The sequence below is a fragment of the Puma concolor genome, chromosome C2 (assembly GCF_028749965.1).
Source record: "Puma concolor isolate L17-30 chromosome C2, mPumCon1.1.hap2, whole genome shotgun sequence".
Lineage (NCBI taxonomy): Eukaryota > Metazoa > Chordata > Mammalia > Carnivora > Felidae > Puma > Puma concolor.
Genome location: NC_141675.1, coordinates 45,659,221 through 45,674,419, shown reverse-complemented (window position 1 = coordinate 45,674,419; position 15,199 = coordinate 45,659,221). Strand labels below are relative to the sequence as shown.

Below are 15,199 nucleotides of genomic sequence, written 5' to 3'. Positions count from 1 at the left end.
GTCAGTGAATGTATGTCCTTCATTATATTTAATGGATGCAAAGAGTTCCACCGTATGAATGTGAAAGGCCGTACTTTGAATATACCCTGGACAGAGACGGGATTTGTTATTGTTACAAAATTCCTAATCACTTGGTCCCAGATAATCTAGAAAGTCCCCTTAGAATTTGATATGTATACTAAATAGGAAAACTAAGCTACAAATAAGGGACTTACAGATTTCGTTTTACATATTTTTCTTCTTTTTCAACCACGCATGGTCACTTAATGTCCGTGGTCGAGCACTTTGTACCCATCCTAGCCCGATAATATGCCAAGACTTAGTTTGGAGAAAAATGGAGGGGTACACGGAGGACAAGTTTCAAGGAATGCGGGCACAAACACCACAATAGTAATTTTACTGCTTTGTTTATTATTACAAAGCTTTTTTCTGCTATGTCACTATATTCTTATGATCAACTACAAGAGTTAAAACAGTGTTTCTCACATTTCAGTCATTTGAGTAGGTAATTCACAGCTTTGTCATATATCCACACCTGCTCCACACTCTATTACTTGATTAATATTTTTCTTTAAATCAACTCACTTTAAAATTTTAAATGTAACCTTTTCTGCAGCGGTAATACAAGCCACAGACTTGATGTATGATTTTGTTTCTAATACATATTTAAAAAAGTATTTTAAAAATATTTTTAATGTTTATTTATTTTTGAGAGACAGAGCGAGCGAGCATGAGGGGGGAGAGGCAGAGAGAGAGGAGGATAGAGGATCCCAAGCAGGCTCTGCGCTGACAGCAGGGAGCTGATGCGGGGCTTGAACCCATGAACTGTGAGATCATGACCTAAGCCAGTTGGACGCTTAACCAACTGAGCCACCCAGGCCCCTATATGTTTTGTTTTAACGCTCATCCCTATGCCACTAACTTTCCTGCCACAGGCCACCAATCGGCACTTTGCCACACTTTGCAAACCTAGCATAAGAGTGAAGGAGTTTCTGTAACACGTGGGAAACAGCTCTGACCAGAAACCCAGGAGACAGGGTTGGAGGCTTTGCCCTGCCATCACACGGGTGTCACTTGGACCAGTCACTTAACCCCTCTCTAAGCCTGTTTCCTTATCTTACAGTAGTGTCCCAACACCTGCTCTGCCACCACAGGACTGAGGTGAACAGCGAACAAAATCATGAATGCCAAAGCCTGTTGGAAAGGCAAAATGACCTATACACGTATAAATCTACAATAGGTGATAACGAATGACACTATAGTGCTTTATTTGGCCACATTCACTCACCATCTCCTAACTGTGAAGCTCTGTGTCCAGATATGGTGATGAGTCCTACGTGAGCCAGTACCTGTATATACACTGATTACTTTGGGAAGGATAGAGGCAATACATGCTAGAGAACAGCGAGCTCAACACTGGTTGCACATTGAAATCACCTGGGGAGTTTGGGTTTTTTAACTGACTTCATTTTTTTGAGCAATTTTTTTTCTCAACAAAATTAGGCAGAAGGTACAGAAACTTCCCATATACTCCCTGCCCTCACACATGCATAGCCTTCCCCATTATCAACATCCCCCACCAGAATGGCATACTTGTTACAACTGATGAGTCTACACGGACACATCATAATTATCCAAAGTCCATAGCTTATATTATGTTACAATACTGATGTTGTATAATATATGGATTAGGACAAACTTATAATGACATGTGTCCACCATTATAGCATGATACAGAGCAGTTTCATTGCCCTAAAAATCCTCTGTGCTCCAGCTAGTCATCCCTCCCTCCCCCAGCCCCTAACAGTAACTGATCTTTTTACTGTGTCTATAGTTCTACCTTTTTTCCAGAATGTCATATGGTTGGAATCACACAGTATGTAGTCTTTTCAGATTGGCTTCTTTCACTTAATAATATATAAATTTGAGGTTCTTCCATGTCTTTTCATAGGTCAATTGCTCATTTCTTTATGGTGCTGGATAGTATTCCATTGGAATATTATAAATAATATTTAATTGACTAAATAATATTCCATTGATGTGTCACAGTTTATTTATCCATTCACCTACAAAAGACATGTTGATTGCTTCCAAGTTTTGGCAATTATGGGTAAAGCTTCTATAAACATCCATGTGCAGGTTTTTATGTGGACTTAAGTTTTCAACATCTTTAGATAGATATTACGGAGCATAATTGCTGGATACATGATAAGAGTGTTTAGTTAGGGTAGCTCAGTCGGTTAAGCGTCCCAACTCTTGATTTTGGCTCAGGTCCCATGGTTCATGGGTTCGGGCCCCGTATCAAGCTCTGAGCTGACAGTGTGGAGCCTGCTTGGAATTCTCTTTCTCTCTCCCTCACTCTCTCTCTCTCTCTCTCTCTCTGCCCCTCCCCTGCTCACACTTGTGTGTGCATGCACACGCATGCTCTCTCTCACAAAATAAATAAACTTAAAAAACAAAAACAGTGTTTAGCTTTTTTTTTTTTAATTTTTTTTTTCAACGTTTATTTATTTTTGGGACAGAGAGAGACAGAGCATGAACGGAGGAGGGGCAGAGAGAGGGAGACACAGAATCGGATACAGGCTCCAGGTTCTGAGCCATCAGCCCAGAGCCCGACGCGGGGCTCGAACTCACGGACCGCGAGATCGTGACCTGGCTGAAGTCGGACGCTTAAACGACTGCGCCACCCAGGCGCCCCAGTGTTTAGCTTTTTTAAGAAACTGCCAAACTGTCTTCCAAAGCAACTAGGCATTCTCATGTTCCCACTAGCAATGAATGGGTTCCTGCTACCCCACATCCTCGCCAGCCTTTGGTGTTGTCAGTGTTCTGGATTTTGGCCATTCTCATGGGTGTGTAGTCATATTTCTTTGCTGTTTTCATTTTCATTTCCCTGTCATGGCCATCTGTATATTTTGTTTGATGGAGTGTCTGTTAAACTCTTTGGCCCACTTGGAGAGCTTTTAAAACTACCAATGCCCAGGTCGTCCCCCAGAACAGTGTCAGCTTCCTGTGTATTGGAGCTTTGGAGACAAACAGGGCCCCGCACTCAGAAGGCCTTGCCCTTGATTTAATGCTTTGCTGTCACCACCCTAATATTCTTAATAATTTTTTAAATAAGGGTCCCTGTGTTTCCATTTTGCACTGGGCCACAATTGCCTAGCCAGTCCTAGCCAATGACATTGTTCTGTTTGGTCTAGAGAGCATCTGAGCTTTGGAATTTTTAAAGCCCACAAGTGATTCTGACGTGCAGCCGGGTTTAGAGGCCTCTGTTCTAGAGCAGGGCTGTGAAGCCTCAGCGTGGACATTTTAGACGGATCATTTCTTTGTGGTGGTGGCTGGCCTGTGCATTATGGGCCGTTTAGATGTGTCCCTGGCCTCTACCCACTAGATGCAAGTAGCTCTGCCCTTCGATGTGACAACCAAAAAGGTCTCCAGACATTGCCCAATATTCTCTGGGGGAAAAAATTGCCCTGGTTAAGCTGATATTTAAAGGAAGGGGGAAAAAAATAATCTCATTAGACTTAACTGATTAAATCCATGTGTGTAGAATTGGAAAACTAGTTATTGCAACTAAAATTACATGAAAGAGTCTTTTCTTTCAATCGGTATCAGAAAGGTTGACAGGTTTCGCCTTCTCTGCAAGGCTTTGGGGACAAGTCTCAGACCTCATCTTAAATTAAAATTAAATAGATGTTTGCTAAATAGCTGCTCAGTTGCTCTGAGAAAAGGGACTATGTCAAAGAGTATGCCACAAAAAGACAGAGGGAGACCAAGAGAAAGAGAGTGTGTGCCTCAAAGGGTCAAGAATTTACAGAGATCCCGTGCTGCCATTTTCTCTGGATCCCATTTCTCTCTATACAAGTCGGCTCAGCTGCTAAATCATGCTCTAAAGAAAATTACCTGCAGAGCCTAAAATATCCTCCAATAATAAAGTGGATGTTCTCAGGGACCTTAAAGTAAGTCAAAAGGCCAAGGCATAAGGTAAAAAAAAAAAAAGGGTTTTCCTGCTGAGAAGAGGACAAAATGTGCCAGACATGGGACCACCATCCAAATGCTTGCTCACAAATCGGAAGTAGGATAAAGCATGGGAACTGCACAGGTTAGCTATAAAATCTACATAGAAATCAAATCTGCAATGCTTCTATCTTTTCGAAAAGTGACTCATGTGACTTTTCATCCTTCCTTCTTGGACTCAGTGTTCTCTCTCCGGGGAGACTCCTATGATCCTGCCCTCAGTGAAAATTGCCTGCAATTGTACCCTAATGGCTTGAAACCCTGAGGATGTTTATTATGTTGTCTCTGTCATGCACTTGGAAGTTTGGTTTCAGAACAAATGTATTAAAGAGCGAATCCTGGCTGGCGGTTAGTTTTCTTACTTGAACCACTGAGATATATGACTATGTTAGGCACATACACATATACATGTAAACTTTTTTTTATCAGAAGGTGCCTGTTTTATTGTGTATATCAGCTCATTATTTGGAGATAAAAGCAATCCATAACTCATCATACTATTAAAATAATTATATCTACATACATATGTATATATATAATTCTACATATATTTTCACATCCCTGAAGATGGTAACTAAAGTATATATATGAAGCTCATTTACTCATTGGAATGCTAACAGCCTCTTGTATAGAGCACACACTATGTGCTAGGCTCTTTCTGAGCCACTGCAATGATGCCTTATTTCATTTAATCCTCACTCCTACTCAAAGGTGTAAGTGTTAGGTTTAGTCCAGTGTCTGTTGTTTGACCGTTCATTTTAAATACGAGAAAATCTGGGCTGAGAAAGGTGTGGGAACTTGCCCATGGCCACCCGCTAGGCATCAGAGCTGGTGTCCCCACTCTGCCCACTGTGCCATGCTGCCTGTCGTTATCTTTTCTCGTCTTCTGATAGAGTGATAAATACAAAGTGCCAGTTGTTAGAATTATATTCCATCCTAAGTGCTTTTATAATCTATCGTATCTATATACTTACATATAGATGTAGACTTATTTGTAGGACATCACCTGTAATATCTATTATAGGTACACAGATGTTAGACTCTAACATTTAGATGGTGGCAAAAGCACAGCTAGGGTTTAGAAGGCAGGACTCAACAAGCTAGAGCTTCTTACGTGGACTTCTGTGTTAAAGCAGTTGTTTAGGTTGATCGTGGACTACCTGTACTTGGGGCACAGTCTGAAAAGTAGCTGCTCCCCTTCACCTGCCGATTTGGCAGGCCAGGTCCGTCAAATGTGTGTCCGGAAGGACAAGCTCGGTGGGACTCAGAGTCGTGCTAACCAGAGGACCCACGTGACTGTGGTGTATCCAGAAGTCTGATAGTTCAGAGTCCTCTGCCCTAGACCTGAACAAAAGTCTGCTCAAGAAAGAACCAGATATGTGCTCGCTTCGGCAGCGCGTATACTAAAAAAAGAAAGAACTAGATGTGGTTCTAGAACAGTGCTCTCCGGCTCACTGGATTGAAGACCCCCACAGCCACTTGCCTTCCTTTCTTCTCTGAGTAGGGTAACCCCTCCACAGAGGATTCATGAATGTGCCCACTGGGTACATAAGCACTTTATGGGTATTTAGGGGCTCCTGCCTAGGCTACGTGCTTCATATCAGCGGATTATATGTATCCACTGATAATAAAAATCTGTAAGAAAGGTTTCCGAGTTCAAAAGAAAACCAGCATGCCAACAGATTCTGCTGTCCTGGTGAAACCCATCCTGTAAATGCTGTGTCTGTCTTCCTAAAGTAAATCTCTCCTTACTCTGGGATAAAATTGCAGAGGCTGCAAAAACACATGTCTTTCAGTCCCAATGTCACAACCCAGTGGGTGAGATTTAAAAAAAAAAAAAAAAAAAGGAGTTCTCATTAGATGACACGGCAAGCCCCCCCAGAGCCCACCAGACTGACAGTTCTTACGGAACGCAGCCAGCTACCTACAAGATGAGGCACTATTTCGAAGCCTCCCGTCACTTTTCTATTTGAAGGTACAGGTTGGAGTGTGAGGTTCCAATACCTAAGTGAGAACATAAAGCAGTTTGAGTCTAACACCATCTGGAAAGCCTTAGGAGGTTCGCATTATCTTCGCACCTGCCACGGAGAAGAAAAAACCAACTCTGATTTTTAGAAGGGACTGAAGCCATTTAGGTCTTGCTGGAATTACTCCCCTGGTAGCCGTGGCACAGGGTACCACCATCCCCGCCGTAGCCTCTGTCCTCTCGAAAAACCCTTTAAAGGGACCGGTAGGAAGAAATCCAACCACAGAAGTACCACGTGAAGCTCCACCCACCACGTGAAGCTCCACCCACCACATGAAGCTCCACCCACGGCGCTCTATCGCTAAGGTGCTGACCCTGCGAACACGACGACCTACCTGCACACTCGCTGAAGGAAGTTACATCAACTTTGTGTTCCAGGTGCAGAGACGAGAGCCAGACCACTCGTGCACGCGAATCTCCACCAGGAATCAGGGCAGAAAGCACAAATTTCCAACACCTTCCTCCCGTTCCAATTACCAGACTGGACCCTTGGGACTCTCAATATCAAGCTCATTATGCAAAAGCACATTGTAAGCACCATTGTTCTAGAAGGCGTTAAAAAAAAAAAAAAAAAGAATTACACGGACTCAATCCTTGCCCTGTAGTGTTTAGAATTTGTCCATCCCTCGTCCTGTCCTTGTAATTTTACACTGGCTTAAATGATACATGTTAGGAAAGGCTTCATTGCTGGATGTAATGCTAAACCTCTTGGGCTTATTATACAATGAGTGAACTTAAGGAGAAAGGTATTTTATTTATAGCACTACTGTATCACAAGTTAATTTCCTTTTTACCATAGCAACATGAGGCAACATGCACAAATTCTGCATTTGGGGAATCTCACCAATAAAACATATTTAGAATGCTGCTTTTGGGGCTGGGGGTAGCTGATAAACCGTCTACCCAGAAGCAATACAAATTCTTAACTGAACGTTCCAGTCAAACACATAATGTGGTAAGCTAAGAAAAGAAGGGGATGGGGCATCTGGGTGGCTCAATGGGTTGAGCCTCTGACTTCGGCTCAGGTCATGATCTCACGGCTGGTGGGTTCAAGCCTCGCGTGGGGCTCTGTGCTGAGAGCTCGGAGCCTGGAGCCCGCTTCGGATTCTGTGTCTCCCTCTCTCTCTCTCTTCCCCTCTTCAGCTCATGTTCTGTCTCTCTTTCTCTCAAAAATAAATAAGCTTTAAAAAAAGAAAAGAAGGGGATATATACTTGGCTGGATTCAAACAGGAGGTGCTTGGCTTTGTTTTTGCAGGAATCGCTTTTTTTTTTTTTTTTTTAGTTTATTTATTCATTTTGAGAGGGGTGGCAGAGAGAGAGAGGGAGGGAGAGAATCCCAAGAAGGCTCTGCACTGTCAGCCCAGAGCCCAGTGCGGGGCTCAAACCCACAAACTGTGAGATCGTGACCTGAGCTGAGATCAAGAGTTGGACCCTTCTGACTGAGCCACCTAACGCGCCCCTACAGAATTCACTTTAAACCAGGTGTGTTCTCAGCCGTAATCTTAAGGCTTGCCTCTTAGAGTTAATACCTACACTGCCTTGACAGTCGTGCATGACATTTTCCTTTTCACCGGCATCTCTCAAGGCAAGTAAGGAAGGCTCTGCTTGCTCAGTGTGGAGTCTCTGTATGGTTACTTTGGGAGCTGGAGGCTGTTGTATGTATAACTACTTCATTTTCCTCCTCCTCTAATAAAATCTTGAGGAGCTGTGAGTTCAGAAAACTGTTGCATTGTTGCATAAAGTAACAATAGTGTGCTGTCAGCACATTGCTGAGTGTCACCTGAGTGCCAGTTGATTTTTGCCTACGTTACAAAAACTCCAATGTCATACATGTCTATATTCTATTGCCTCCACCTAGACACAATTTACAGGAACTTTCATTGGGGTAAGATCACCCAAAATACCATTCTTTTAACTTTCAAAATAAGTGACATTTTATTCCAAATAGCCCTCGATTTCCCAATTAGTTTATCCAAGTTTTCCAACCTTCATACTTCCATGTCCTGTAGATCATATTTTGATTCCATATAAACTGAGGACCTAAGGTACCATGGCAAAAAGGTCTAAGAAAGAAAGTGCTTATTTTATAACTAATGAATGGTTGCAATGTTATTTGCAACTTGTGGGTGGAATCTTGGAACGTAAACGCATTCGGCTGCTTCAAGGGCATATCCTCTGTGTTTTATTTCCAATGTAGCCAGTGGGCGACTTGCCCGTTAGATATGTGAGATTCTCATATTACACTCAGCCCAGAGGGGCTAATTCTAATGAGACTAGATAAGCAAATCCTGCACCTACAATGATCATGTCCAAATTGGGATGCTAGGCTTGCAACCCTTTTTTAAATTATTCACTAAAACTGAACTCTTGTCTTTCAAACACAGTAATATAATTTTTCTATGGTAGCTAAAAGTGAAAACCTTAAAGACAAAAGCATCTCTGATTCACCCACTCACCCACAACTGAAGAATTTAAACTAAAGCAAAACGAAGAGATTTGAATAGAACTATTGAGAAATCAAAATGTCAAGTTATTAGCCTTTAATACTTGGGTTTATGAAACGTGATAATTTTTCAAAGCTGGATTTTCCATAAAACAGAATCTGTTCCTGAACACACAGTACAACTCTAAGGACTGAGAAGAAAAGAAACAGAATCAGATCCTTCCATTATGGAAAGCCACACCAAGGCTGAAGGTCCATAGCTTTCCCTGGCATCACATGAAAATGATGGTTTTTTTCTATGTAGCTCAGGCTTATTTCTCTAAGTAGAAAAAAAAATAGTTTTTAACGTTAATGAATTTTAATGGCAATCTTTAAAAATATGTGCTTTCCTGCCTCTTTAAACAAACTGGCAGATACCATAAATAGAAATGCACTATAATATCACTCAGAGGCTATGCCTGTCACAGTAGTACTTTTGTCCATCTAATTCACGAGTTGCTAAATTGACAGTTGCCTGGAAAAACTAGATAAACTAGTTAAAAGAATAAATTTAATATTATTGTGACGCTAAACTAGTATATTCAGCTCTAAGTATATCTTCACATTTGATCTCCATGTTAACATGTAGATATGTGTATATATGCACGAGTGTGTGTGTGTGTGTGTGTGTGTGTGTGTGTGTGTGTGTGTATTCCCTTCATTTCCCTGGAGCTATTTCCTATGTTCAAAATAGTCTATATTTTTGCATTCTAAATATTTTCTTTTTCCTATATTCTAAATGGTTTCCAAAAGTCTGACCACCTGCTGAATGAAATACTGTCCTATCTGGGGGATAGGAGTAAATACACCAGTCAATGACAAAGACAGATTGAAGTCCTCTTATTCCACCCGTACACTTATAATTCAGTTTATTTATTCTCTACTTAACTTCAAAACCAAACTGAGGCGGTTCTATGTTCCCCATGAGGCCACCCAATAACAGCATGACCACCCCACCACATCATTCATACAGGCACATTCGTTCGTAAGGAAGCCTTCACTTCAAACCTTATTGCACGCAGAGTGCCCTGCACGGACCAGCTCAACAAGACACCTCGGAGCTGTGTTTTGATTATGATGATGCATCAGTATCTGCCGCGATGTGACATAAATCTCTGTCCTCATCTGCATTCCCCTCTTCCCTTCCAGGTGGGCAGCAGGCTGAAGACTCCCAAATTACCTATTTGGCTATGCAACATTAATGGAAATTCCAGCGTCCTTTTTAGCACAAACAGGCAGCTCTTATCAGACTGGAAAGTGGAGCGTCGCTTTGATCTGTACTTTTACGGAGGCCAGCCCCCACAGAAGAAGCCTGTGCAGCTTACAGTAGGTGAGCATTTCAGACTCCAAGTGCCGAGTGCTTTAATGCGCTCAAAAAGATGCAGCAGCCGGTGTTTCCCAGCTGTGCAGATATTCACACTGGCTTTGCAGGAAAAGGTTTAGGCTTGATTTCTGAAATGAAACCTATGCATGAGTCCCACAGTCCTAAACCCAAGCTTTGCAACCTGGGAATTCTGAAGCTGCTTTAAATAGGAGCAAGGGGGTTTACACATAGCACAGAGGAACAAATGAGTTTTAGGTAAGAGAAAAAACAAAAGGGGAAAAACCGAATTTCCAAAAGGCCCTCTCTAGGAACTTTTATCTGTGAGCATAAGGCATTTAATGCCTGAGGAAAGAAATGGAAAACCAGAGGGATTGGGGCAGAAGGTGTGTTCCATTTGGTCGATTCTATCCTACAACTGATCGGATGATCATCCATTGACAGAAGTAAGCAAACTGAGAGTGCATTTCTGTTGCGGTTAGTTCAGAAAGCATTTCTGAGGCTCTATTAAGTGCCAGGCAGTGTGGACAGACACTAGGAGAGCAACAGTCACTAAGGTGCAGTCCCGGCCAAACTCGAGGTTCCACGCCGAATGGAAGAAGCAGACAACCGCACAGGTTATTTCATTTCATTTACAACCATATTCTTTTAAACTCAAAAAGAGGGGGCGCCTGGGTGGCTCAGTTGGTTGAGCATCCGACTTTGGCTCAGGTCATGATCTCACGGTTCGTGAGTTTGAGCCCCGAGTTGGGCTCTGTGCTGACAGCTCAGAGCCTGGAGCCTGTTTCGGATTCTGTTTCTCTCTCTCTCTCTCTTTCTCTCTCTCTCTCTCTCGAGCCTGTTTCGGATTCTGTTTCCCTCTCTCTCTCTCTCTCTCTCTCTCTCTCTGCACCTCCCCCACTCGCACTTTTTCTCTCTCTCTCAAAAATAAGCATTAAAAAATTTTTTTAACTCCTAAGGAAAAAGACTAAACCTAAGATGTCTTTAAGCATTGGCCCTTTGGACAAGGGAATAAACATGATGAGACTTGGAGTCTGTACTGGGCACCTTGGTTTTACTGGTGGAGGCTTGTTGGTTTGATGTTGGACTCAGCATTTAGCATCCCAGATCTGGCATTAAGCAACTTTTCAGTATAATGAAATCTGGAAAAGTATCTTAGTGACTGTTTTATCTGTGCAGCTCCTAATTCTTTAATTTTGAGAAATATATACTAGCCCACTTAATTTGGGGAGACAATGACAATTGAGGTGATCTCAGCTCAGGTCTTGATCTCAGGGACGTAAATTCAAGCCCCACATTGGGCTCCACACTGGTATGGAGCCTACTAAAAAAAAATTTATTAAAAAAATATATATGTTTATTTATTTTTGAGAGACAGAGAGAGGGGAGGGGCAGGCAGAGAGGGAGAGAGAGAATCCCAAGCAGGCTCCACACTGTTAGTGCAAAGCCTGACATGGACTTAAACTCATGAACTATGAGATCATGACCTAAGCCAAAATCAAGAGTCAGACGTTTAAATGACTGAGCCACCCAGGTACACCCCTGCAAAAAATATTTTTTTAAATATATATTTACATTTAAAAACATATTTTTAAATATATATATTTACATTCAAAAACATGTTTTAAAATATATATTTACATTCAAAAACATGTTTTTATTTATTTTTTTTTAATTTTTTTTTTCAACATTTATTTATTTTTGGGACAGAGAGAGACAGAGCATGAACGGGGGAGGGGCAGAGAGAGAGGGAGACACAGAATCGGAAATAGGCTCCAGGCTCTGAGCCATCAGCCCAGAGCCTGACGCGGGGCTCGAACTCCCGGACCGCGAGATCGTGACCTGGCTGAAGTCGGACGCTTAACCGACTGCGCCACCCAGGCGCCCCAAAAACATGTTTTTAAATATATATTTACATTCAAAAGCATGTTTTTAAATATATATTTACATTTAAAAACATATTTTTAAATATATACTTACATTTAAAAATATATGTTTTTAAATATATTTTTACATTTAAAAATATGTTTTTAAATAATATTTACATTTAAAAACATTTTTAATATATATTTACATTTAAAAATATATATATTTAAAAATATATACAGTAAAACCTTGGTTTGTGAGCATATTCATTTTGGAAACATTCTTATAATCCAAAGCACTTGTATATTAAACAGAATTTCAGAAACCATTGGCTCTGTGGTGACCATATGACATTTGCCATCACATACTACTCATCTTGCAAGACATCGCTCATTTATCAAGTTAAAATTTATTAGAAATGTTTGCTCATCTTGTGCAACACAAGCAGAACAAGTTACTCCCAATCCAAGGTTTTGCTGTATATGATTGGGTCTACTTTACTCTCTTCCTTGAGGAAAGCATCATTTTTGTATCAACTCACATGCATTGCAAGCATTCTCTTCTGGGCACTGTATTAGAAGCTTTACAGGTAATCCCATTATGTTCTCCCAAATGTCATATGAGGTAGATACTAGAATATCTATTTTCACATAGAAGAAACTGAGGTAGCCAAGAAATACTCAGTGAATAAATGAAGCTGAGAGATGTTAAGTACCTTCTCAAATGTCATATATGACAAAGCTTGCCCTTGAGCCCAGTTCTTGACTACCCCACTGGACTACCTCACCCTTCACCCAAAAATGTAAACGTATTCTTAGAAGCACTGGGAAGTGAGGAGCTCTCCATTTCCTGGTTTTCCGGACAACATGCTGTGATCTACACCTGGCTCTATGTGTCGCATCATGGTGCTGGAATGTACATTTCATGAGTTACCAATATTCATGTTCCAAAATACACAACCACCCATGTTACCACACATGTTTTGTATGGGGCATTTTTACTGACCATCTACTGGAATCCCCTGGGTTTAACCGGGTCTAGGAACACAGCTTGCTGAGCCCAACTCCTGTCCACCCATCCTGTTTCCCTTCCTTCCTGGCTTCCTCTGGAATGCTGCATAGAGGGCCTAAATGCTGGCTGTTCCTCACCCAGATACTCACTCCCATCACTGGGAAAGAAACCAACCTGGAGATGGACATGTAGCAGGAAGACGGTTTTCTCCAGTGGAGATGCTAATCAGAACCAAGTGGAGAGAAGCCACCATCAACTGGAATGGAACCATTCCCTTTTTCTAAAAAGAAAGCCAGTATGCACAATGATGTCTGAGGTGTCAGAACTGCTGTCATAAAAGCCTAATATGGGGGAAGACCGTTTCCCTTCTACGGTCCTCATTCATGGGAACCCCACTGAAAAACCCCATCAGCAACTTTTTCTCTCTTTTTTTCTTTTTTTGTGCCTCTGTTAAGCCCTCTGCAGTTGCTTTCAGTGCTATAGAACGACAAGATCTGCAAGGTGTCTTCTCTATACTTGCATAGATGGGCTCCTTCATTTTATTCAATAGAGCAAATGAAGTGTCTCTCCTCTATGTTATTTTCAAATTAGCCTTTTGTTGGTGCGATTCTCCCCGAGGATTATGGAAGCAGGCAGCTAGCTTTCATTTGGGGATGAAGTCATCAGTAATGCATCATCAGGTTTTTAGTTATGGCAAGAACTCAAGCCCTCTCAAAGACTTCCTGGTATGGAGAGCATTCCTTCCCAAGGTTACATTTCACATGCCCACATTAGCAAGTTCTGGTCATTAAAATAGTAAATGGGATTTTTTCGGCTTGAAGCAGGGACTATTCCTGGTAGTCTGGCAGCTATAACAGTTGACTTACAGGTTCAAGCAGTCAAGCCGAACACACAGAAGAAGACATTATTTCTACTAGTGCTATGCTTCTTTTCCTTAAAAGCTAAACATAAATATATAGACAGACAAATAGATAAACTTAGAAAGAAAACTTATTCCTAGATAAAATGTAATTACATATATAAATAGAATCTTTTCTTATGTCATTGTTAAAAGGGGAAAACAATCCTTTTTAGGATATGATCTTTCCCTGTCCTGTTGAATGCCTGCACGTTTTCTGAAGAATTACACAGAGTAAGATACAACGTATTCTTTCTAAAGAAAAAAAAAAAAATACATGGGAACCATCTAGACCTTTTTCCTACCCACCCCACTTGCCTGCCAACTCATAGACTTAGGGCTCTGTATTCACAAGCCAAAGGTTAGATTGCTAAGAACAACTTTTCTGCACCCATTGTCCAAATTAATTTGTGAAATGCACTTTCATTTGGCTCAAAGAATAATATTTTAACTCAAGGAGCATGGAGAAAATGAAACTTCAAGGTGAATAATAAATTATGTCAAAAGAGAAAGCCAATTTGGCTTGGACTGCTGATTACAGTATCTTTATTACATTGTTGTTTTCATGTGGGATTTTAAACACACTGGGTGAATATGTGGATCCTATTAGACCCTTATTTTATTTTGTCTTAGTCTTAGCAATATTGCGCCTTTCCTTAGGTACAGGCCTGGGTTTCTTTTTGTTTGTTTTATGGATACTGAGTTATTTCTAACCAAATGTCCCTCTTAGAGTGGACTGCTAGAAAGCTTAGAGACAAATGAAACACAATAGCACGTGCCTCCGTGAGAAAGCTCCTAGCCACAAGTAAGAGATTTCACTAAAGGCATCTCAGACAATAAGGACATTCTTTTCTAACGGTCCAGCAAGGGATCCATGACTCTCTTAGGTCAATCATAATTCATCTTCTAGGACTGAGAACAGGACCCTTGTTACCACAACAGAGTCAGGGCTCTGTAGAAGGAAGAAGGGCGGGAGGACTGTTGTATAGACAACAGCAGCACTGCCTGGAAGTGTATCAGTCCTTACACAAGGCATTTTTTAATTGGCCTCATTTCTGAGTCTATTTTTGGTCCCTATCCTCTTTTGCCTTTGCATTTTTAATTTATTTATAAATTTGTGTTATTTTGCTGTATTTTATGTGTTGTAATCTGTCTTAAATTATTCCTGGAACAAATCTATAAATAAGTAAAATAAGAGAGGAAAGATTAAGAACCTGTGTTTTGTATATAAAGGTATAATAATTTTGATATGTAAAGGTATTAATCACTTTGCATGTCAACGTTGGAAAATGAGTTTTTATTTTGTCCTATAAACAGGGCACCCACTAATTTTTTTTTTTTTTTAAGGTGGAGAAAATGTTATTTAGAAGTAGCTACAAATGTTCACCTTTGAACTTTCGGTTCACCTTTGAACTTTCTGTGTCTTGAGATAAATGACTTTAATTGTCCTGTCAGCTTCTTAGACATACAGGAAAAGGCTATTTGCTTGAAGACAGAGAGAATAATAGTTACCTAAACTGACTGTATCTATAGTGGAACCATGACCCTGAGAAGACGACAAATACTTTTCTTCGCCTCAAT

General features: G+C 40.9%; 1 protein-coding gene across 1 annotated transcript in view; it reads left to right on the top strand.

Annotated features, from left to right (window-relative positions):
* MINDY4B (MINDY family member 4B) overlaps positions 1 to 13,010 on the top strand; it is a 36,706-nt gene extending 23,696 nt beyond the window's left edge. Inside the window, exons 11-12 of the mRNA XM_086720239.1 lie at positions 9,672 to 9,852; positions 12,862 to 13,010. Of these exons, the coding sequence (XP_086576365.1) occupies positions 9,672 to 9,852; positions 12,862 to 13,004 (324 nt within the window). The 3' untranslated portion in view covers positions 13,005 to 13,010. The remainder of the gene's footprint in view (positions 1 to 9,671; positions 9,853 to 12,861) is intronic.
* Positions 13,011 to 15,199: the final 2,189 nt, after the last annotated feature.